Here is a 23125-nt window from a genome sequence, read left to right on the forward strand (position 1 = left end):
TATAAGTGAATGCTGTAGAGGACAGAACACTAGTATATGTATATATATATATAATCAACATAGTGAAGATAATCATGAAGACATGTTGAGATTGAAGCCAAACCAAATGTGAAGACATAGCTAATGTAACACCATGAGTGAAGCACTTCAAACAGAAAGTTTGGTGGTGGCGTTACCCACCGTATAGGAAGTATTAGACCCAGACACGGCGCACAATTATCGTGGCGCTCCGAAGTCAAATTCCACATTAATGTATTCACACTTAGAATGTATGTCTTCATTGATTGAAGATATACTTTTCTTCGTGTGTTGCACATCTAAGTTATCAATATGCATAAGTGTGAGGATGTGTGCCTAATCATAGGACATTTGAGGATTCCAAGATATTTAGCTCACACCGTAACTTGCAAAATCTCTTCTCATCCAAGGGCTTGGTGAAGATGTCTGCCAATTGCTCTTCAGTGTTGACGTGTATGATATCAATATCTTCCTTCACAACATGATCTCTGAGAAAGTGATGACGAATTTCAATGTGCTTTGTCTTCGAGTGCTGAACTGGGTTGTTGGCAATCTTGATGGCGCTTTCTTTGTCGCAGTAGAGTGGCACTTGCTTCAGATGAATGCCATAGTCCTTGAGTGTTTGCTTCATCCACAGAAGCTGAGCGCTGCAAGATCCAGCAGCAATGCATTCAGATTCAGCAGTGGAGAGAGATACACAGTTCTGCTTCTTTGAAGACCAACATACAAGTGATCATCCCAGAAAATGACATGTGCCTGATGTAGACTTGCGATCCACCTTGTCACCAGCATAATCAGCATCCGAGAATCCAACCAGATCAAACTCTGAGCCCTTTGGATACCATAATCCTAGAGTTGGGGTGTGAGCCAAATATCGAAGAATTCGCTTCACAGCTAAGTGATGCGACTCCTTTGGTGCCGCTTGGAATCGAGCACACATGCAAACACTAAGCATAATATCTGGCCTACATGCACATAGATAAAGTAAAGAGCCAATCATGGAGCGGTATACCTTTTGATCGAACTCTTTACCATTGTCGTCGGGACCCAGATGATGTTTGGCTGGCATTGGCGTCGTGAAGCCTTTGCAGTCTTGCATACCAAACTTCTTTAGGCAATCTTTGAGATACTTCTCTTGAGATATGAAGATGCCATTGCGTTGCTGTCGTATTTGGAGACCGAGGAAGAACTTCAGCTCTCCCAACATGGACATCTGATATTGCTCTTGCATCATATATCCAAACTCTTCACTGTACTTCTGATTGGTGCAGCCGAAGATAATGTCATCCACATATATTTGGCACATAAACAGTTCACCATCATATGTCTTTGTGAAGAGAGTGGGGTCGAGGGAACCAGGTATGAAGCCTTTGCTTTTCAGGAAGTATTTGAGTGTGTCATACCAGGCCCGAGGGGCTTGTTTGAGGCCATGCAGTGCCTTGTTGAGCTTGTATACCATGTCAGGATGTTTTGGATCTTCAAAGCCAGGCGGTTGTGCAACATACACTTCTTCTTCAATCTTGCCATTGAGAAAAGCACTCTTCACATCCATTTGATATAGAAGTATGTTATGATGATTTGCATAGGCCAGCAGTATGCGTATGGCTTCAAGTCGAGCCACAGGAGCAAATGTTTCATCGAAGTCAATGCCTTCCACTTGAGTATATCCTTGAGCAACGAGGCGAGCTTTGTTTCTGACAACTTGAGCATGCTCATCTTGCTTGTTGCGGTATATCCATTTGGTGCCAATTATGTTGTGCTTCCGAGGATCAGGACACTTAACCAGTTCCCATACATTATTCAGCTCAAACTGTTGAAGCTCTTCTTGCATAGCTTGAATCCATTCAGGTTCCATGAATGCTTCTTCAACTTTCTTGGGTTCTGTTATTGAGACGAATGCGAAGTGCCCACAGAAATTTGCCAGCTGAGTCTCCCTTGAACGAGTAAGCGGACCAGGTGCATTGATGCTATCAATTATTCTCTCAATCTGCACTTCATTGGCAACACGAGGATGTACAGGGCGAAGATTTTGCTCTTGCTGATCATTGTCATTGTTAGTGGGATTGTCTTCAGACTGAGCATTGTCTTCAGGTTGATCAAGTGCGGAGATGATAAGTTCCTCTTTAGGTTGAGCTTCAGAGGGTATGATTTCTCCAGTTCCCATTAGCTTGATTGATTCGCTGGATGGAACTTCATCTAGCACATTTGGCAGGTGCTCTCTTTGTGAACCGTTAGTCTCATCAAATCGCACATCCACTGTTTCAACCACTTTATAGAGAAAGAGATTGAAGACTTTGTAGGAGTGCGAATCCTTTCCATATCCAAGCATAAAACCCTCATGTGCTTTTGGTGCAAATTTTGAAGTGTGATGTGGATCCTTGATCCAGCACCTGGCACCAAATACTCTGAAGTAACTGACATTTGGCTTCTTGCCAGTAAGGAGCTCATAAGATGTCCTGTTCAGAAGCTTGTGAAGATAAACACGATTGATTGTATGGCATGCAGTATCAATGGCTTCAGGCCAGAATTTTCTTGGGGTCTTGTATTCATCTAGCATCATTTTGGCCATCTCAATGAGTGTTCTGTTCTTGCGTTCGACGACGCCATTCTGCTATGGCGTGTACGGGGCCGAGAATTCATGTGTGATGCCCAAGGTATCAAGATATGTATCAAGGCCAGTGTTCTTGAATTCAGTGCCATTGTCACTTCTGATGTGCTTTATCTTGGCGCCATAATTGTTCATAGCTCGATTGGCGAAGCGTTTGAAGACATCCTGCACTTCAGTCTTGTAAAGGATTATGTGCACCCAAGAATATCTAGAATAATCATCAACAATAACAAAGCCATAGAGGAAAGCAGTAGTAGTAAGAGTTGAGTAATGAGTGGGACTGAAAAGATCCATGTGGAGCAGTTCGAAGGGTTGAGTGGTTGTCATGATTGTCTTCAAGGGATGTTTGGCCCTCGTCATGTTCCCTGCTTCACAGGCATCGCATAAGTGATCTTTCTTGAACTTGACGCCCTCGATGCCTATGACATGCTTCTTCTTTGCAAGGGTGTGGAGGTTCCTCATGCCAGCATGCCCTAGCCTCCGATGCCAGAGCCAACATTCTGAAGCCTTTGCTAGAAGACATACGGCAAGTTGTGGTCCTGCCGAAAAATCTACCACGTAGAAATCATCTTTTCGATACCCTTCAAACACTAGAGACTTGTCAGATTCCATTAGTACAAGGCAACAATATTTTCCAAATATTACGATCATGTTCAAATCACAAAGCATTGAGACAGACATTAAGTTGAAGCCAAGGGATTCAACAAGCATGACTTTATCCATGTGTTGATCCTTTGAGATTGCAACTCTACCTAGACCCAATACCTTACTTTTACCAGTGTCAGCAAATGTGATGTGACACTTGTCGGATGGACGTAAGGTTGAGTCCATAAGAAGGCTTCTTTTGCCAGTCATGTGGTTGGTACACCCACTATCAATAATCCATTCTGAAGACGCTGGTGTCGTACCCTACAATGCAGTTAGGGGGATAGGCTTCACGAAGAGAATTGTGAAGCAAAAACATTTGACGAACCAGTGGGTTATGAAAGCTTAGATCCAGATTAGGACTGATAGGGAGAGTAGCAAGTGATTCAGGAACAAAGTACATAGTAAGACCATTCGGGCATTTGATCTTGCGCCCTACAAGATGTTTAAGGTCCCCAGCAATAGCGTCAGACGATTTTGGTTTTCTGCTGGAGACCTTTCCCTGCAAAAGAGAGTTAAGCTTTCTTAGCCACCCACATCTTCAAGGGTGGCTTAGAAGCAATAAGTCTAAGTCCAGCGTCTGAGAATTTTGGCTTTGGAGCCCTAGCAAAAAGTCTTGCAAGCGGACAATAGTACTCATAAGAATAAGCAGAATAGTTCTTGGTCTTATGAACATGGCGGTTTGATGAACCGCGCTCATATTCATAGGCCTGAGTACGGTTTCCCTGCAAAACATTTGCGTTAGTGCGACTCAGGTGAGTCCTCTGTCTGTATGAAGCCTTTGGACCATATGAAGTCTGTGGTCTGAGGTTTGTCTTCTTCACGTGTGGTGTCATGATGACATTCACAGGAAGATTCTCCAAACACTTTTCCGGAACCCAGATCTTCTTCATAGGCGGTCCATTCCTGCAGTTAGTACCAATGTACCTGGCAAACACTTCACCATTTTGATTCTTAAACAGTTTATAGTTTGCATCAAAGGATTCATCAATGACAATGAGATTTGCACAAGAGAAGCCAGATAGATTGGATAGATCTGCTGAAGATTCCTTTGCAGCAACCCATGTGGTTTTGGGGTACTTCTCAGGTTTCTAGTAAGAGCCATCAGCATTCATTTTCCTTACGAACCCAACACCCTCTTTCCTCGGGTTTCGGTTCAAGATCTGCTTTTTGAGGACATCACATAGTGTCTGATGCCCTTTAAGACTTTTGTACATCCCTGTTTCAAGCAATGTCTTCAACCTAGCATTCTCATCAGCAATAGCAGTGGAATCCTCAGCAGAGGGGTTAGTTCCCACATCAACAGTTGAAGATATTGCAACAGTAGCAGAAGTAGAACATTCAGCAACGGTAGTAGCATTATCACGCTCAATGCACTTAAGACATGGTGGTTCAAATCCTTCCTGAGCGGAACTGATCTGTTTGGAGCGAAGTGACTCATTTTCCTTTTGAAGATCTTCATGAGCCGCTCTCAATTTCTCAAGATCTTGCTTCCTTTGAAGATAATCATAGGAAGGATTTTCATGAGTTGTTGAGAGCGTTTCATGATGACTTTCAAGTTCCTCATACTTAACGTGAAGATTTTTTATATCTTCAATTAAGGACTCAGAACGAGTCATTTCAGCGCCTAACCGATCATCGCTTTTGTCTAACAGTTTTTGAATATGTTCCATGGCTTTCTGTTGTTCAGTTGCAATTTTAGCAAGTGTTTTGTAGCTGGGTTTTGAACCACAATCAGAGTCATCGTCACTGGATGTTTGATAGTGAGTAGTGCGTGTGTTTACCTTGGCACCGTGTGCCATGAAGCAGTAGGTAGGAGCGGAGTAGTCCTTGTCATTTGCATCGGTGTCGGTGATGAGGTCATTGTCTTCAACGTTGAAGATGGACTTGGCAACATATGCTGTAGCCAGACTTGCGACGCCAGAATCGGACTCCTCCTTAGACTCCACCTCCGCCTCCTCAGAAGCGGACTCCTCCTCTGAATCCATTTCCTTGCCAAAAAACGAACGTGCCTTGCCAGATGAGCTCTTCTTGTGTGATGAAGACTTTGAAGAAGACTTGGTAGAGGACTTTGACTATTTCTTCTTCTTCTTGTCATCAGAGTCATATTCCTTGCTCTTCTTCTTCTTCTTGTTCTCATTGTCCCACTGCGGACACTCAGAGATGAAGTGGCCAGGTTTCTTGCACTTGTGACATGTTTTCTTCTTGTAGTCATGAGCAGAAGCTTCATCATTCCTTGAGCTTGATCGGGAAGACTTTCTGAAGCCTTTCTTCTTGGTGAATTTTTGGAACTTCTTGACAAGCATAGCAAGTTCCCTTCCAATGTCTTCAGGATCATCAGAACTGCTGTCAGATTCTTCTTCAGATGAGGAGACAGCTTTTGCCTTCAAGGCACGAGTTCGCCTAGAGTTTGGACCGTAGATATCTCTTTTCTCAGACAGCTGAAACTCATGTGTGTTGAGCCTCTCAAGTATGTCAGACGGCTCGAGTGTCTTGAAATCAGGACGTTCTTGAATCATCAGGGCTAGGGTGTCAAACGAACTGTCAAGTGATCTCAGTAGTGTCTTGACGACTTCATGCTTGGTGATCTCAGTAGCGCCAAGGGCTTGAAGCTCATTCATGATGTCAGTGAGTCGATCAAATGTGAGCTGGACATTCTCATTGTCATTTCTCTTGAAGCGGTTGAAGAGGTTGTGAAGGACACTGATTCTCTGATCTCTCTGGGTTGAGACGCCTTCGTTGACCTTGGAGAGCCAGTCCCAGACTAGCTTAGATGTTTCCAAAGCACTCACGCGGCCATACTGTCCTTTGGTTAGATGACCACAGATGATATTCTTGGCAGTAGAGTCCAGTTGAACGAACTTCTTGACGTCAGCAGCAGTGACACCTTCTCCAGCCTTGGGAACGCCGTTCTTGACGACATACCATAGGTCGACGTCAATGGCTTCAAGATGCATGCGCATCTTATTCTTCCAGTAGGGATATTCAGTTCCATCGAAGACGGGGCACGCAGCGGAGACTTTAATTATCCCCGCAGTCGACATAGCTAAAACTCCAGGTGGTTAAACCGAATCACACAGAACAAGGGAGTACCTTGCTCTGATACCAATTGAAAGTGCGTTATATCGACTAGAGGGGGGGTGAATAGGCAATTTTTATGAAAGTCTTCAAAATGTGGAAGTTGTGAAGACAAACGACCGAAATAAACCTATTACCCTGTAGCGGAAGGTAGACTACACTAGGCAAGCCATAGTCAAGTATTCAATAGAGTGAAATCACAATGACTAAGAGCAGCAATGTAGTAAGGATCAAGTAGGAAGAAATTATGAAGCCAAACAGAACACACAGTCACACAATGAAGATAAAAGATAGTGCAATCATACAATGTCTTCACAAGGAGTAACAGTACGTAAAGAGAAGGGAAGGATGAAACCAGTGACTTGTTGAAGACAATGATGTGTTGGACCAGTTCCAGTTGCTGTGACAACTGTACGTCTGGTTAGGGCGGCTAGGTATTTAAACCTGAGGACACACAGTTCCGGACACCTAGTCCTGAACATGCAGCTCAGGACACCCAGTCCTCACCGTATTCCCCTTGAGCTAAGGTCACACAGACCTCGCCCAATCACTCTGGTAAGTCTTCAAGGTAGACTCCCAAACCTTCACAGACTTCGTTCACCAGCGATCCACAATGTCTCTTGGATGCTCAGAACGCGACGCCTAACCGGCTGGAGGATGCACGGTCCTCAAGTGTAATAAGTCTTCAGATCACACAGACAAGAAGACTTAAGTGATGCGTAATTCTCTTTGGCTCTGGGTGGTTAGGGCTTTATCCTCGCAAGGATTTCTCTCTCAAATGCTTTGAGGTGGGTTGCTCTCAAATGACAGAAGCCGTACACTAACTCTAAGCACCCAACTGTTTATGGTTGTAGGGGGTGGGCTATTTATAGCCACAAGGCAACCCGACCTGATTTGTCCGAAATGACCCTAGGTCACTAAGGAACTGACACGTGTTCCAACGGTCAGATTTCAAACTCACACGGCAACTTTACTTGGGCTGCAAGCAAAGTTGACTTGTCCGACTCTGGACAAGATTCACTCTCATAGTCTTCACTCGAAGACATAGGTTTTGGTTAGGCATCACTTCAGTCATTCTGACCGGTTCTCTTGGACCCCACTTAACAGTACGGTGGTTCCTATGACTCAACAAAGAAGAAAAAGAACCATGAAAGATCTAAGTCTTCGAGCTCCATAGGCTTCATGTGATGTCTTCTCTTGTCATAGTCTTCAATGTGAATATCTTCATATACCACCTTTGACTTCAATGTCTTCATACATTTTTAGAGGTCATCTCTGGTAGGAAAACCGAATCATTGAGGGACTTCTACCTGTGTTATCCTGCAATTCTTACAAACACATTAGTCCCTCAACTAAGTTTGTCGTCAATACTCCAAAACCAACTAGGGGTGGCACTAGATGCACTTACAGTAATCAGAGCCATCCCCGACTTAGGAGCCCCCTTCTTGATCGAATCGCTGACGTTGTTGAGTCTAGAAGAAAATGTTTTGAGTCTTATAGGATTATATATATTGGAGAGTAGGATTCTTTTTACTCCTCAGTCCCTTCGTCGCTCTGGTGAGGCCTCCTGACGTAGAGTTTCGACTCTTCTCTCCTCAAATTTCACGATTTTTTTAGGATCACGTGGGTATCTTGGAATCGTTCTGATGGTTTTGTGATGAGAACATTGTTCTTGGTGCCTCCTGGCATTTAGGGGTTGTGGCAGTATCCCGGGGAGTTGAGCTCCGAGGTGTTGTCGTCACAATTTTATCGTTGCAGTTCTGGAATACCTGAGTTCGCCGACATTGAAAATCTTTTTTATGCAGTTGTTGGTGAGATAACCTCGGCGCCACCTAGTACTGGGGCGGGAGTTTGGGAGTATTTCCATAACTCGTATAACGGATGGTTTTCGAAGGTTGAGGTACATGATTTCCGAAGGTTCCTTGGTTATGTGTTGAAGGATGGATACAACTGGATGTAGGTATTGTTAGTTTGGGTGAGATATTATGCTTCCTCTGTATCCCCAACACCTGATTGCATAACCAAAAAGTTTCGGGAGTTTATAAGTGGGAATTCAAGTAGCTCGTAGGAATTCTTTCCAACAGACACATGATACGATATGGGATCTATCATATGTTTGTTTCCGGCTTATTCTGCAAGCCAGCCCTTTGTTTTTTTGTTTTGTTTGTGGTATACGAGTTGCTTCGAAATCAAGTGTTGATTCCATACCTTTCCTAAGCGTTGTTCTTATACTCTTATGTGAATACCAATCCTTCATGATAATCGAGGATTGTCATGTCAACCCTTTTCAACCGGCGTGTTTCTCTTCAAGTGGATCCGATCATTTCAACATTCGCAATATCAACTTTAAGTATTCTCAATGGTGTTTGTGTCATTTGTCCCAAGTTGTCTTTGTTTTTCCCGCCCTCCCACCCTTTTTCTTCAAGGACTCAGATTTTTAATCAAGTATCCCTTTTATTGATGGAAGTCTCTCCATTCTTTTCCGTCAATGTTCCTATCCGGTGATTCTCATGAAGATACTAACGGAGCCTCAAGTCCATCATTCTCCGTTCTCTTTCTTCTCCGGTGGATTCAAGTCAAGCTTTGTTGTTCATATCCCTTTCCTCGTTTTAAATGTTTTCTCATGCCAGTGCACTTCTTAATCATCCACCTCTTGCTATTCATGTTTATCTGGAGTGCTGAAGATTTCCCAGAAGATTCAAGTTTCTATTCGTAATCCTTTCAAGATATTTCAAGGTCTTACCTTATTCAAGCCATTTAATTCAACCGGTGCTATCTCTCTTGTAAATCATTTCAACGGTGCTTTTCTTTGAGCGGGCCCTAACCCACAGGTCTTTTCCTAGGATCTTACCTGACTCTTCTATTTTCCCGGTGTTATTCTCAAATTCATTGCAAAGTATGACATAAGAATGAATTATTATCAGTCATATGTATTTCTCCAAGATCTTTCAAATTCTTTCATCGTTGGTTCAACCTTTCTAATTTTTCATTCTGGAGTACCTCAAAAATTCATGGTGGTGTTTCTCGTCGTCATTCTCTGCATTTGAAGACCGAAGAAGAGTTCCTCTTAAATCCTTATCCGTTCTCTTGAAGATTCTTGGTTCTAGCTTTACGCCATCCTCTCATAATTGTTTTTGATTGTGAGAATTCTTTTCAACCATCCGAGCAATTCAGGAGTCTTTTCAGTTTGATTCTCCGGAGCCCATCATCTCAGAATTATTCATTCTCAGCGTGTAGCTATCATTCTCCAAATCTTACCGATGCTTCATTCAAATATCCTCTAATCAGTTCATGATCTCTTCGTTCTCAAGTATCAAATTCCCTCAAGTATCTTCATTCGTTTTTCCAATTCTTCCCGGTGAATTGTGCCTCTGCTACTTTCATTTTCAATTCTTACAGTGGTTCATTCAAGATTCCTCTTCTCTTGGTATCATATTGATTCATTCGTTGTTTCCAAATCCTACCAACGGATCGTTGAAGACTTATTCAAGTTTGCCTATATCTCTCCTTAATCCTTTTCAAGGGGAATAAGTAGAATGCCAAATCCCTTGCTTGTCATCAATTTAAATTGGTGAAGGATACGCATAACATAATCCTTATTCTTGCTTCATCCAAATGATGGATTCATTCTTCCGGAGTTTGTTCACGATAAGTAAATTCTCGGTTCAAGTGCTTCATTTTTCCAGGAGTTCCAAGATCTCTCAACTATATCACCACGAAGATTCTTCTAAATCATCGCAAGGCTTCACCTTGTGTTTTCAACTTCTCTTTCTTTCGTTATTCTTTTATTACCGGAGTTCTTAATGGAGGCTCTACATTGTGGTTCATCAAGGATTCTTTTCATTCTTCAATTGTTCTTCAAGATTTCTCTCGAAGTTATGTTCCACCAAACTATACTCCAAAATAAACATGGTGTTCAACACATGTCTTGTTTTGAGGAGTTCAAGCATTCTTCATCTTTCATTCCGAAGTGCAATTCTTCCTACCTTATCTTTTGAGGTGGTGTTATGTCATTGTTGATAATTTCCCTTCGCGTCTCATGATTCAACAATTGTCAAGAATGAGATAGTTAAACCCATCACTTTCTTCCTTGGAGTTATCTTGGTATAGATTTCACCGAAAGCCTTCCATTGGGAATGTTGCCATTATGGTGCTTATCTATGATCCAGTTTCCGCTTCTCATCTCGATGAAGGAGTTTTCATCTCCTTGTTGATATCAATCCAATCTATTGGTTTTGTTAGTGGCAGAATTTCACCTCAAGATTTCGAGATGTTTTCCATAAGCCCACAACAAGCTTACTCTTTTCGTTGTTGGTTTTCCAACAACTCTATTCGACCCTTCGCCTAAGGATGCCTTTGCAAGCTCATTTGAGGTAGAGGATGTTGTTTTCTCCTCCGTTCTTTTAATTCCTTTTTTTACATTTGTTTCAGAGGCAATGTGATGTTGCTCTCTTCAATCATCATATCGATTTGTGAGGATCGTCTTCTTTCATGCTTATCCATTTAACCGGAGTGTTGTGTCCTCTGCTCAAGTTCTTTTCATCTTATCAAGTCTTGCATCTCTTTTGGACCGGAGTGTTGTCCGAATTTGTTCTTCCTTGTTCCTCTTTTCTGACGGAGATAGTCAACTTCATTCATCTCCGTTGTATTCTTTTCTCGAAATGGTTTAACCTTTCAAGGTTCTTTGGTTTCACTCGTTTGTCAAAGAAGCAACTTAGTTTTACCTTTTATTCTTCCTCTTCCTTTTCTCTCCGGTGCCATCCTAGATCTCGGGACGAGATCCTCTCATAGTGGTGGAGTGTTGTAACGCCCCGAGACCGATGCGCCGGGCGTCTCCCAGTTATTCGCCGTCGTTGCCATGTCATTCGCTTGCGTGTGCATCTTGTCATTCTATCATGTGCATTGCATCATCATGTTTTCAAAACTTGCATCCGTCTCGGCCTGCCCGTTCCTTCCGTTGTCTGTTCTGAGCCCAGACACACTTGCACGCGCCCGTGGCACGTCCGAAATATTATTTTATAAGGGGCCGGAAAATATTCTCGGAATGGGATGAAAGTTGGCATGCAGTGTTGTTTTGTTGTTAGTAGGTCGCCTACCAAGTTTCATCGCATTCGGAGTTCGTTTGATGCCTCAACGGATAACTATAGCGACAATATAGTCGGTCAAATCATCGGACGTTTTCGGTCTCCGGAAACAGTCGCCGGGCCTCTCTCTCTCTTCTCTTCTCTCAGCTCCAGACCGTCTACACAGTCCACTCACCGCCATGCCCAACCTAACCTCTCTCGTCAGCCCACGTCCCTCCTCGCGTGCGCGTCCGAAAACCTCCCCGAACCCGACCGACACTCGTGTCCGTTGAGTCTGGATCGTCACCCAACATCCCCAAAACGTCTTTGTTTATTTGTTGGACTTGCCCACCCTAATTTTCTCGACCGTCTGATTTGAATCGGAGGGCCAAAATGCACCCAAATCCACCTGCAATATATACTTGAGGTCCAACCCTAAAAATTAGGAGGCTTGTCCCATCAGTCCAATCCTGCCGCCGCCACCCGGTCTCGATCCATCTCGGGATCCATCCCCTCCTCGTTTTCACACACCAGCCATCTACCCTCGATCCATCGATCTACCCAACCAGCCGCAGCCTCCTTCTTCCTCAATCCAACCAGCGACGACCCTCACCTCCAGGACCTCCTCCTCGCCGCCCCATCTCACCTCCAAGACCAGTCACTGGACTCGCACCCCTTGCTGCTTCTCCTTATCCCGTTCCCTCTCTCACTTGCTCTATGTCTTCTCCATGGAGACCCGCAGGAACAACGCTACCATGGTCGACCTCGACATGCCTCGCCGCCGTCGGGAATGGAAGGGTTGACCTCGGTTTGGTCTCCCCTTCTCCTTCGATGCACCACCAGGAGCAAAGCCTCGCTCCGCCCCGTCTTCCGAGCACACCAGCGCCTTGGACCGAAGCCACCAGGACCCCAGGCTGGCCCCGTCGCTCCTCCTCTTCCCTTTGTTTTCCTCCCGTCTTCTCATGTCTCTCTCTCTCTCTCTCTCTCTCTCTCTCTCTCTCTCTCTCTCTCTCTGTGCGCCCGTGGGTCAACCCCGCTCCGTTCGGTGACCCCCGCTTGTTGTCATCTCATTCCCGATCGGATCCGCAGGGATCCGTTCGGATCGAACTTTCCAAGCCTCATCGCCGGCCTCCCCTTGCTTCTCCGTGTGAGCTCACGAGGAGGACGACCCCAGCGCCAAGTCCCTTCTGCCTGCGCCGCCAGCTCACGTTGACCCTGCCAGCGACCGATGCGTGGGCTGCATCGGGTGCCAACCGCCTGCGACGCCTGCTCCAGCGCCCCGCTTGGGCCTCCTGCCGAGCCGGCCTGCTCGACTGCGCCCCGCGGTGTGCCTCCACCTCCTCACCAACGGGCCAAAGCCCATGGGTGAGCTGCTCCCCAGCGCCTCTCTGTTGGCCCAAGTGCGGATTCGGCCCGATGTATATTTTTTCTGCTATGAACGAAGTTCGCTATTTCCAGAAAAACTACATATTTACAGATTACCCCTTGCTGTACATGCTTTTAATAACTAATTAACCATGCATCGGATTAAAACAAACTTTATATGTAAAATGCTTAGAATTGTGTCTAGATTCATAATATCCAACTTTCATCTATGTTTGAAATGCTTAAAATGTTGTTTGCTTATATTTGCTCTAATGCCATGCTAAAATGATTTAATTCATAATTAATCAACCGTAGCTTGGATTTAAATAATCTTTATATGTAAATGGGGTAGAAAAATGCATAGTTTAACATGGTGTACTTGCTTTGCATGTTTAACAACTCTAAAATTGTGTTTAGGTCAGAAAAGTACCAAATCTAATATATGCTCATGAGGTTCTTCCGGACTTGTTGCTTGTCGTTCCGGCCTCATTTAAACTTGCCTAGATAGGTAGTTTTCTTTTGCTTCACCCCTTGCCATGTTAAGAACATTTAATATTGTTGGGTACATAAATGAGAGAGAACTAAATAACTTGAATGTGGTGTTTCGTCAATATGCAACTCGTTGCATATTGAGCTCCACTTAACTTGTAGTGTTCTTTGTTGCACTTTGCCATGCCATGCATATTTAAACCGGACATGCACCATACTTGGTTATGCATCATGCCTTGTTTATGTGATGGTTGTTTACTATGTTGTTTGCTTCTTTCCGGTGTTGCTTCTTCGGGTTAGTTTCGATAACGTCATGTTTGTGAGGATTCGTTCGACTTCGTCCGTTTGTCTTCTTCATGGACTCGTTCTTCTTCCTTGTGGGATTTCAGACAAGATGACCATACCCTCGAAATCACTTCTATCTTTGCTTGCTAGTTGCTAGCTCTATTGCTATGTCGCGATACCTACCACCTGCTTTATCATGCCTCCCATATTGCCATGTCAAGCCTCTAACCCACCCTTCCTAGCAAGCCGTTGTTTGGCTATGTTACCGCTTTTGCTCAGCCCCTCTTATAGCGTTGCTAGTTGCAGGTGAAGATGAAGTTTGTCCATGTTTGGAACATGGATATGTTGGGATATCATTATTATATATTATTTACTTTAATGCATCTATATACTTGGTAAAGGGTGGAAGGCTCGGCCTTATGCCTGGTGTTTTCTTCCACTCTTGCCGCCCTAGTTTCCGTCATACCGGTGTTATGTTCCTTGATTTTGTGTTCCTTACACGGTTGGGTGTTATGGGGACCCCTTGACAGTTCGCTTTGAATAAAACTCCTCTAGCAAGGACCAACCTTGGTTTTACCATTTGCCTCACCACCACCTATACTTTTCCCTTGGGAGTCGCGCTCCCAAGGGTCATTTTTATTTTAACCCCCCCGGGCCAGTGCTTGTCCAAGTGTTGGTCCGAACCGGGCAACCTGCGGGGCCACCTTGGGGCAACTTGAGGGCTGGTTTTACTCGTAGCTTGACCTATCTGGTGTGTCCTGAGAACGAGATACGTGCGACTCCTATCGGGATGTCGACACATCGGGCGGCTTTGCTGGTCTTGTTTTATCATTGTCGAAATGTCTTGTAACCGGGACTCCGAGTTTGATAGGGTCTTCCTGGGAGAAGGAATATCCTTCGTTGACCGTGAGAGCTTGTGATGGGCTAAGTTGGGACACCCCTGCAGGGTTTTGAACTTTCGAAAGCCGTGCCCGCGGTTATGGGCAGATGGGAATTTGTTAATGTCCGGTTGTAAAAAACTTGACACTTAACTTAATTAAAATGCATCAACCGCGTGTGTAGCCGTGATGGTCTCTTTCCGACGGAGTCCGGGAAGTGAACACGGTCTTGTGTTATGCTTGAACGTAAGTAGTTTCAGGATCACTTCTTGATCACTTCTAGCTTTTCGACCGCTCCGTTGCTTCTCTTCTCGCTCTTATTTGCGTATGTTAGCCACCATATATGCTTAGTGCTTACTGCAACTCCACCTCACTACCCTTTCATACCCATAAGCTTAAATAGTCTTGATCTCGCGGGTGTGAGATTGCTGAGTCCTCGTGGCTCACAGATACTTCCAAACAGTTGCAGGTGCCTATGATACAGGTGAAGATGACGCAACCCAGCTCAAGTGGGAGCTTGATGAAGCTCATGTTCGTTGTGTTGTTTCATTTCCAGTTGATCAGTAGTGGAGCCCAGTTGGGACGGTCGGGGATCTAGCATTTGGGGTTGTCTTCTTTTATTTTGGTTCCGTAGTCGGACCTTGATTGTATTCTGAATGATGTATGTTTAACTTGTATTTGTGTGAAGTGGCAATTGTAAGCCAACTCTTTATCCCTTTCTTATTCAGTACATGAGATTATGTGAAGATTACCCCTCTTGCGACAAACTTATCATGCGGCTATGCCTCTAAGTTGTGCCCTGACACGTGGGAGATATAGCCGCATTGTGGGTGTTACACTAACCTTCAAAACCCGGGCACAAAGGCTATTGGGATTCTGAAGCATAGCACCATTAAAGGCTTCTAGGTCACGAAAGCCTAGCCCTCCTTTAGGTTTAGAGACAATTATCTTCTTCCCGACCATCAGTGCATACCCCTCTTATCAAGTGATCTTGTCCACTGGTACTTGGACATATTTGTCATTAATTTCTTGCACAACCCTTTAGTGGGTTTGAAACCACCCGTAGAATAGGTTGGTACAGCTTAAATAAACTAACTTGAGAAGAACCTCCTTTGCCGCAGAAGATAACTTTTCCTCACACCACCCTTGCATCTTCCCACGCGACCTTTCACTTATATGCTAAAATTTATTGCTCTATAATTCTTCCTGCCGCCATTGGAGACCAAGGTATTTCTCCGTGAGATCCTCTCAGTGGATATTCAAAGCCATCTTCACCTCCATCCTCGGGGATGCCCCAAAGAACACCAGAATCCTATGCTTGCTTGCACTTTGGCCAGAACCAAGCAATAATTTCCTAAGATCTCATTCGGACGAGAAACACTCCAAGCATCTACTTTCATGCACACTAAATAATAATTATGAAATAACAAATGGGAAATCCAAAGAGCACTAGTATGACCTAAATGACCATATCAATCCAACCACCATCATAATTGTAACATGCATGATAGTCCTTCACCGCACAATACGAATAAGTAGGAGAGCTAGCATCCCCTACCTTACACACCTCGATGGGTGAAAGTTCAACAAAAATTCCCCCATTGACCTTCACTTGAAAGTTCACTCACAAAACACACCGCATGACAAGTGAAATCCACACTTCATAAAACCAAGTTGATAGAGGCACGAGCGTCCCGATCTTTTAGAGAGATGATAATTATCGATTTGGTCGAGTTGACTTTACGATCCGACTACAAGCATGCATGACGTTGCGCCTCAGCAATCACTAAACCAACTCCTGGAGGTTACTGATGATGCCAGAAGGTCTATTCCCGCAGTCAATCAAATAACGAGCAAGAATATGGTAAACACAATCTAAATATTGCGAATATAGATGAAGTGTTGATAAAAGTGGGGTTCCGATAGCGGCCTTGGTCTGGTTGTTGGACACAACCGAAGTACGTGAAGTTGCAGCAATGACTAACTTTTAACTAATCAAAACCCAAGTCTAAATGACGCCTTAAGGGTTGTATTTATAGGGGAAAGAGAGGGGATTCGTCCACCCTTGGCAAGATGGGACTAAAACACCTCCTGAATCGTTTCCCCTACAATACAGACTCTAAAAGTAGCCTACGAAAAGGTTTTTCGAAATTACACGAGTCTGACCCAAATGTAAGGTGATGCAACACCTATAATAAGGTATGGACGAAATTCTATGAAAGGTCATCTTGTATGTTTCGTCCACGTCCTTGTATGTCATCAGGGTGGCTCCAAAATACTGAAAACTCCGTTTTTTCCTTCGCGCACGCCTTCATTTCCACGCTTGATCAAAAACTCCAATGTTCATCCTTCTTGTCCATGTTAGACCCTTCAATCCTAAGCAAAGCAAATTTATCCAATTTAGACACCGTTATATTCTCATGAACATTAGAATCATTACCAAGAAACAAAAGTACCTGGTAATTTAATTGACGTGCGCGATCTCCACTATTGTTTAATATGTGTAGCAGCAGGGGCTGTGGGTGTAACTATGATAGTGATGTCCTCATCATAAGTTGTTGCATAATAGCATGCAGATAAACCCATTGAGTCCGATTGTAAACCTTCATCATATCAAGTTTGGTAATTCACCATCCTTGTTTCTCTTTATTTTGCCTCATAGAATAAATACATTCATAAGATGTGAGCATATTATCAACTATTTTAAAAAATGCTCACCATGTACTCGAAAATGTTCAACATGTATTAAAAAAAAGTACGACATGTATTTGAAAAAATGTTAAAGGTGTATCTAAAAAATGGTACGCCAATATTAAAAAACATTTAATGTTTATTAAAAAATGTTTGTGACATTTTCGAAAAATGTTAATGCACTTTTAAAATATGTTTGTGGCATTTTTTAAAATGGTTATACAATATACATGAATGTTCTTGTCATCTTGTAAAAATGTTTCATACCGTTTAAAAGCCACATAGAAACCGATAAATAAACACATAGAAATTGAAACAAAAAGAAGAAGAAAAACCACGCAAAAGGTTTGAAAACCAGTCCACATAACCTTTTCAGAATAGCTCCAAGGATGTTGGGCCAGCGTGTTTAGCAGAACAGTAAGACGTAGCGGGGCTATGTCTCGTAAAAAGTGAGATATGCTACACGAATCCCTTAAATCATAAGTTTTTTTTTTGAAATTTTTGGATTGCTTACCATATATGTCACGTGATCTTAAATTACTAGTTAAGAGGTAGTTTTTTGCAAAGGTCACTCCCAGATTTGTTGGTGGTGACCATTGTCAGTGTATTACTTGTCACAACCTGCGAGTTTTGTGCTTTCTTCCGTACTCATTTTTAAAACATTTTATCTCTTTTCACCATGAGTTCAAATCATAAACCTTTTTCACCATTGCGTTTCTCGCGTCAAGATTTTCGCAACTAGATATCATGTTTTTTTTGGGAGCAACTAGATACCATGTTAATAGATTTAGGCTTTTTTCTTTCAAAAATCCGGAAAAAGCAAAAACGAAAACAAATCATAACCGGTAAATCACAAAAACCCAGAAACGGGAAGCCTCACGGTGCACATTTATGCTTCTCAGTAAGCACAATTTGTGCTTCACGCGGAAGCACGACTCACGGAAAAGAAATCATTTTTGCCCTGAAAAAAATACCCCCAAAAATCTCAAAAATACGTGCAGAAAAAGAAACTGTGCTTCCGCGGATGCCTCGCATAGTCGCATCTTCCGGAGCTTTCATTCCTCCTCCCGATACGAATCGCCGGCCCAGCGCGAACCGATCCAGACGCGAATTGGTGAGAAGCCGAGGAAAAGAAAAATCCTTTCTCCTCCCTCCCTCCCGCAGCTGCGAATCTCCTCCGGCGCGGCCTCCTTCCTCGGATCGATCGCATCTACTGCGAACGACCAGCCATGGTAAAACGCCCCTTCCCTCCCCCCTCCCCCGACCGATTCTTTCGATGTTCACGCTGCGCACCTACGTGAGTTCGCCTTGTCGTTGCTGGTAATTAAGATCGATAGATAGTTTGTTGGCGCCAATTGGGGCCGAGGTCTCCAGGACTCAGGAAGGGCAGGTTGTTAGTGGGCCTGTCTAGTAGGATTGGTGGGTCTGTTTATCTGACGCAGACGACGCTGGAACCACTAGATTCACATGAGAAATGGATTGCTGGATAGGGGTTTCAGGGAGTAGTATGCAGTCTCACGGGATCTATCTTTACAACCAGTCAACCACGGATGACCACCGTTTTACATTACCATGGGCGTGGACAGATTTTGCATGGGGCAACATATCCCATACACCCACCCTTCGTGGTGTACTTATGAACTAATCCTTCGATTTGGGCATCAAGGAGGGTACTAACCAATCTCATTGGATGCTTTGGATTTTTTTTCTTCCAAAAGGGAGGTTAAACCTTGGCCTTTGCATCATACGATGCACACAGCCATCTCTACTGAAACAATGTATCGGATATCCACAGTTGTACAAGGAGATATAGCAAGGCCCAAACACAACCGGTCCATAACGGGATTACATCACTCTATGCATAACCTATTACTGGACCTCAATCCAAACCAGTTGAACGCATCCCATGCTAATATCTCTCAACATTTGCACCCAAAAGCCATAGGCGCCTAATTCTCTGCATGTTGGAGGAGACATATGCATGTTGGAGAGAGCACCACATATGGATTCATCTTGTAGCTCGGAAGATAACCTGCAAATATTTTGGAAGTTTTGCTCTGTTAAATACACAAATCATTACACAGTCCCAAATTGCCCATAATAAGGCACACACTCCCACATGGATTTGTGCCTTAAATTTTGGATGAATACTGGCCAACTAGTCTCCGAACAAATTCGGTATGCTAGTAGGCACAGACAGATCAGAATACTTTGTATGGAAACCGCAAATGTGTGTAGGCACATGTTTTCAGAATATATATGTGCCATAATATCTAGGAAGGTATTAAGAGTTCCAATCTTCTAAGGTTTTGGTATGATAAAATTCTCATTTTGAATCCAAGCAACTATTATGAGAAACTGCCGTTTTTGTTTACTTTCTATGATTGGCATTGTTCCGAATATCGGCCAGTTAATCGGCATGTAGGTCAGTTAATCACTACTCGGTGGGTCACAGAATATCCAATTAACTGATTTATCGGCCAATTAATTGGAAAATTCGCGTATTTATCCCTGCTCGGGACCCGACTGATATGGTACCAGTTACCGATCTCCTGAACATTGATTAGAACTTCATTTTCTTCTCTTTTCATGATGTTGGCACGCTTGTCCGAGCTGGTTTCCCAGTTATCGTTGTACAGTTCCTTGGAGAGTCTACCCAACGATGTTATGATCAGGGGCGGAGCTATGTTGGGGCCAAACTGGGCCTTGGCCTGCCCAGCACAGCCGAAAATAGGGAAGGATGATAGAGAAACTTGGCTAGGAAAACAAGTGATGTGTGTAATTTTTTATCCTGGCCTGCCCAACATTCAGCCTGAAGCTCCGCCATTGGTTATGATGATGTCATCACTCACATCCTCGTAGGCTGCAAAGCAACTGCCAACATATCTTCTTTCTCACCACACATTTTGATTTTGCTAACGGTTCAAATGTGTCGAGGTCAACAATTTCTCAGAGATGCGTTATCTTGCCACATCACACCAGATCCATGACTCTTCAACGTTGATGACATCTTGAACCCCTCTTAACACTACTTCATCTTCCAATCTGCGATCATTTTGCATTGAGTTCAGCCTATTAGTTCCTATTGTTGTTAATTTGTGCCATACTTGCACGGTTGCACCGTAGTCCCCTGAATCTATGTGACCAACCAGTATATCTTACCCTCATATTCTCTATTGTTGTAACTTGTAAGGAGTGCTTGCTTTTTATTTAGAGTGTAGATTTTTCGTATCATAGTAATAACAAGGTTGCCTGTACTTTTCACCATCGAATAGTACTGTGTATCAGTTTTCTCACGAATAGTATTTCTGAAACTAAAACCAATAAGAGATGACTGAGCAACTGTACCCCTGAACACAGTTATAATCTGGATGCACCGAAATAATTATGCAGTGCAGATCTTTCTCATTTTACTCCGACTGATGGGATAATTTATGGCATCTTAGAGCGAATGTGATGGTCCTTTTAACTCGTGTTAATAGTATGGTACTCATTTGTATGAACTCAATATAGGTCATGCATATTTGCTCCGAAAAGGTTTGCACGGCAGATGTATTCTTGGTTCTTTGATTCGGCAATTGTAGCAACTTCGAATTAATTACCAAGTGTGTGGTGCTGGCATAGTTACACCTCAGTTTCTGCGCTTGTTTATCTGATTGAATTTTGGGCCTATAGTGCAGTATCATATTCACCGAAACTTGATTTCACCACGGGCATATTGTTGATTTACTGTTGGGTAGATTCTGGATCTCTATGATCTGACACTCAGGCATATTGTCCAAATGCATGAGACACTCATTTACATGTAGTTTCTTCTTGTAATTTCAGGCCGGGAAGCTAATTGCAAACCTTATTGTCATGGGCTCTGGGATTATAGGAAGAGCTATGCTTCAGGCATACCGAAAAGCACTTGAAAGTAAGTTCCTTCCTTATGATCTTTGTTCAAACCCAGACCTAAAGATGTCTTGACCTCCTTGTCCTGGACATAAAAGGATGGGAGCTTGATGGAAAACTACAGAATTTTGTAGTCAGTGGTCACTAATCTGGAATAACTTTGCTGAAAACGAGTGAAATGAGATGGCAATTTTGTGTTGTGCTTGTAACTTGTCAGGTTCATAAAATAAAATATTTGTCGTAACAATCTTATTTAGTTTCAGTTATCTTGTTTTAGCATTTCTGAAGTATGATAGAAATGTTGGCATTCGGGTTGCAGCTTTTGGTGTGTTATAGCTTATCCTAGCTTTTCATCCTTTTGACGTAGTATTACTACTTCTGTTCGTTTATAGATGATTGCATTGGGGATGCAGCTTTTGGTGGATTACCACTACAAAATATTTGTATATGTGGGTTTCTAGCTTAGAGAACGAGAAGTTTAGCCTTATAAAAACAAGTTTAAACATTCAGGGCTTATATTGAACTTAGGTTATCTGCAGACTGCATATAAATTAAAATAGTAGGCTTGTTATGCTATCGAACTCATGGGGTACATAAATTTGGCAAAGAAAAGTATATTCTCTGTTTTACCAAAAAGAACGGGATTATCTTGATAGTTTTTTATTGCCTAGTGTTCACATGCAATACACAAAACCTCTGATTTACAACAAAAAAAACCCCGATTATAAGTCTGCTTAGAATTTACTCAAAACAGACCTAAGATTCATTTAGAGTAAAAAATTATACGTAAGATGTCATGTGTTTATCAGTGTATCATAATAACAGTATAGATATTTCACAATAAAAGACATTACAGGTAGGTGCTTTCAGCCTCTGTCTTTTGAACATAATATATATCCTGCTATAATGAGTCTGTACAAGATGGTTATTACCTGCCAAACTCTCTTCTGTGACTATTTATCCCTAAAGGGTTAGGAAATTTATTATACATATGCACCTCCTTATTGTTATTTTTTTTAGATCACCTCTTTACATAGATTGCTCCATTATTCTGCTAGATGCAAATAAAACTGGTGTGGCCCATGAAGCAATCAACAATATCCGTAGGGCCAGCAAGACAATGACCGAGCAAGAAGCGAGGCAGATATTGGGTGTGACTGAGCAGTCGACATGGGAAGAGATTGCACAGGTCTTCTCTTATCTTCACTTGGCTCCTCGCTATTCGCATGTGCAGTGCTGACTACAACCTCTTATCAACCATTTTGAATGCAGCGGTATGACAAGCTATTCGAGAGAAATGCGACATCTGGGAGCTTTTACCTCCAATCCAAGGTTCACCGGGCCAAGGAGTGCCTAGAAAATGTGTACCAAAAGAACAAGCAAGATGGAACTCGGACCTGAAATTCGCATCTTTAGAATCCACTGCCTAGATACTGTTACTATACTCCCTTTGTATCAAAAAAAAAAACGTCTTATATTTTGATACAGAGGGAGTATATTCTTTCCTCCCTCTTGAGAATGTACATACCAACAATGGTTGCTTCTGTTGTATCATCAATAAAAATTGAGCGCAGCGACGGTGAGCTCTTTAGAGAACTAATTGTAAGCCATCACTGAATTCTTGTATGGCATTCAGTATGAAATTTTGTTGTTTTCATTTGATGATTCCATGAGCCGTAGCAGCCGTGCTCTTGCACTATTGGTCCATTCAGTAACATCTTATCTATGCGAGACTGGAACCATTTCTTCTCATCGTTGGAATATTTTTCCGTCAGGGGCCTGGAATGCAAATTCGTTTTGAAGACTGCAATATGTGTTGTCTGTTGTGCCGATGGTCTGGTGTTCGGCCTTCGGGTTAGGCTGCCGAACAGAGCATATTGTGCACAGTTTTGGTCAATCAGCTTCAGAATTCTGCACAACAGCAAACCAGTCAGCAGGCACTGTCTCTCGCTGATCCAAGATTTGGACGTGCCAATGGCCTGGAATTTTAAACGTGTTGAGCAGCTTGAGCTCGTGTAGTTCTGTACTAATAAGAGTTGAGGTGAGCAATCCGAACGATGAGCAAATGGACGGTGGATGCTTTGAATGGGCATGACATATTTTCTATCGGC

At 43.0% G+C, this 23125-nt stretch overlaps 1 protein-coding gene across 1 annotated transcript; it reads left to right on the forward strand.

The window, feature by feature from the left end:
* The first annotated feature begins 18100 nt into the window (after nt 1-18100).
* On the forward strand, nt 18101-22671 carry LOC123045901 (mitochondrial import inner membrane translocase subunit PAM16 like 2). Its single transcript, XM_044469141.1, has 4 exons — nt 18101-18352; nt 20949-21036; nt 22073-22203; nt 22287-22671. Exons 1-4 carry the CDS (start codon nt 18350-18352, stop codon nt 22413-22415), a joined length of 351 nt encoding a protein of 116 aa, XP_044325076.1. The 5' UTR covers nt 18101-18349; the 3' UTR covers nt 22416-22671.
* The last annotated feature ends 454 nt before the right edge of the window (nt 22672-23125 follow it).

This window comes from Triticum aestivum, chromosome 1A, assembly GCF_018294505.1.
Source record: "Triticum aestivum cultivar Chinese Spring chromosome 1A, IWGSC CS RefSeq v2.1, whole genome shotgun sequence".
Classification (NCBI taxonomy): domain Eukaryota; kingdom Viridiplantae; phylum Streptophyta; class Magnoliopsida; order Poales; family Poaceae; genus Triticum; species Triticum aestivum.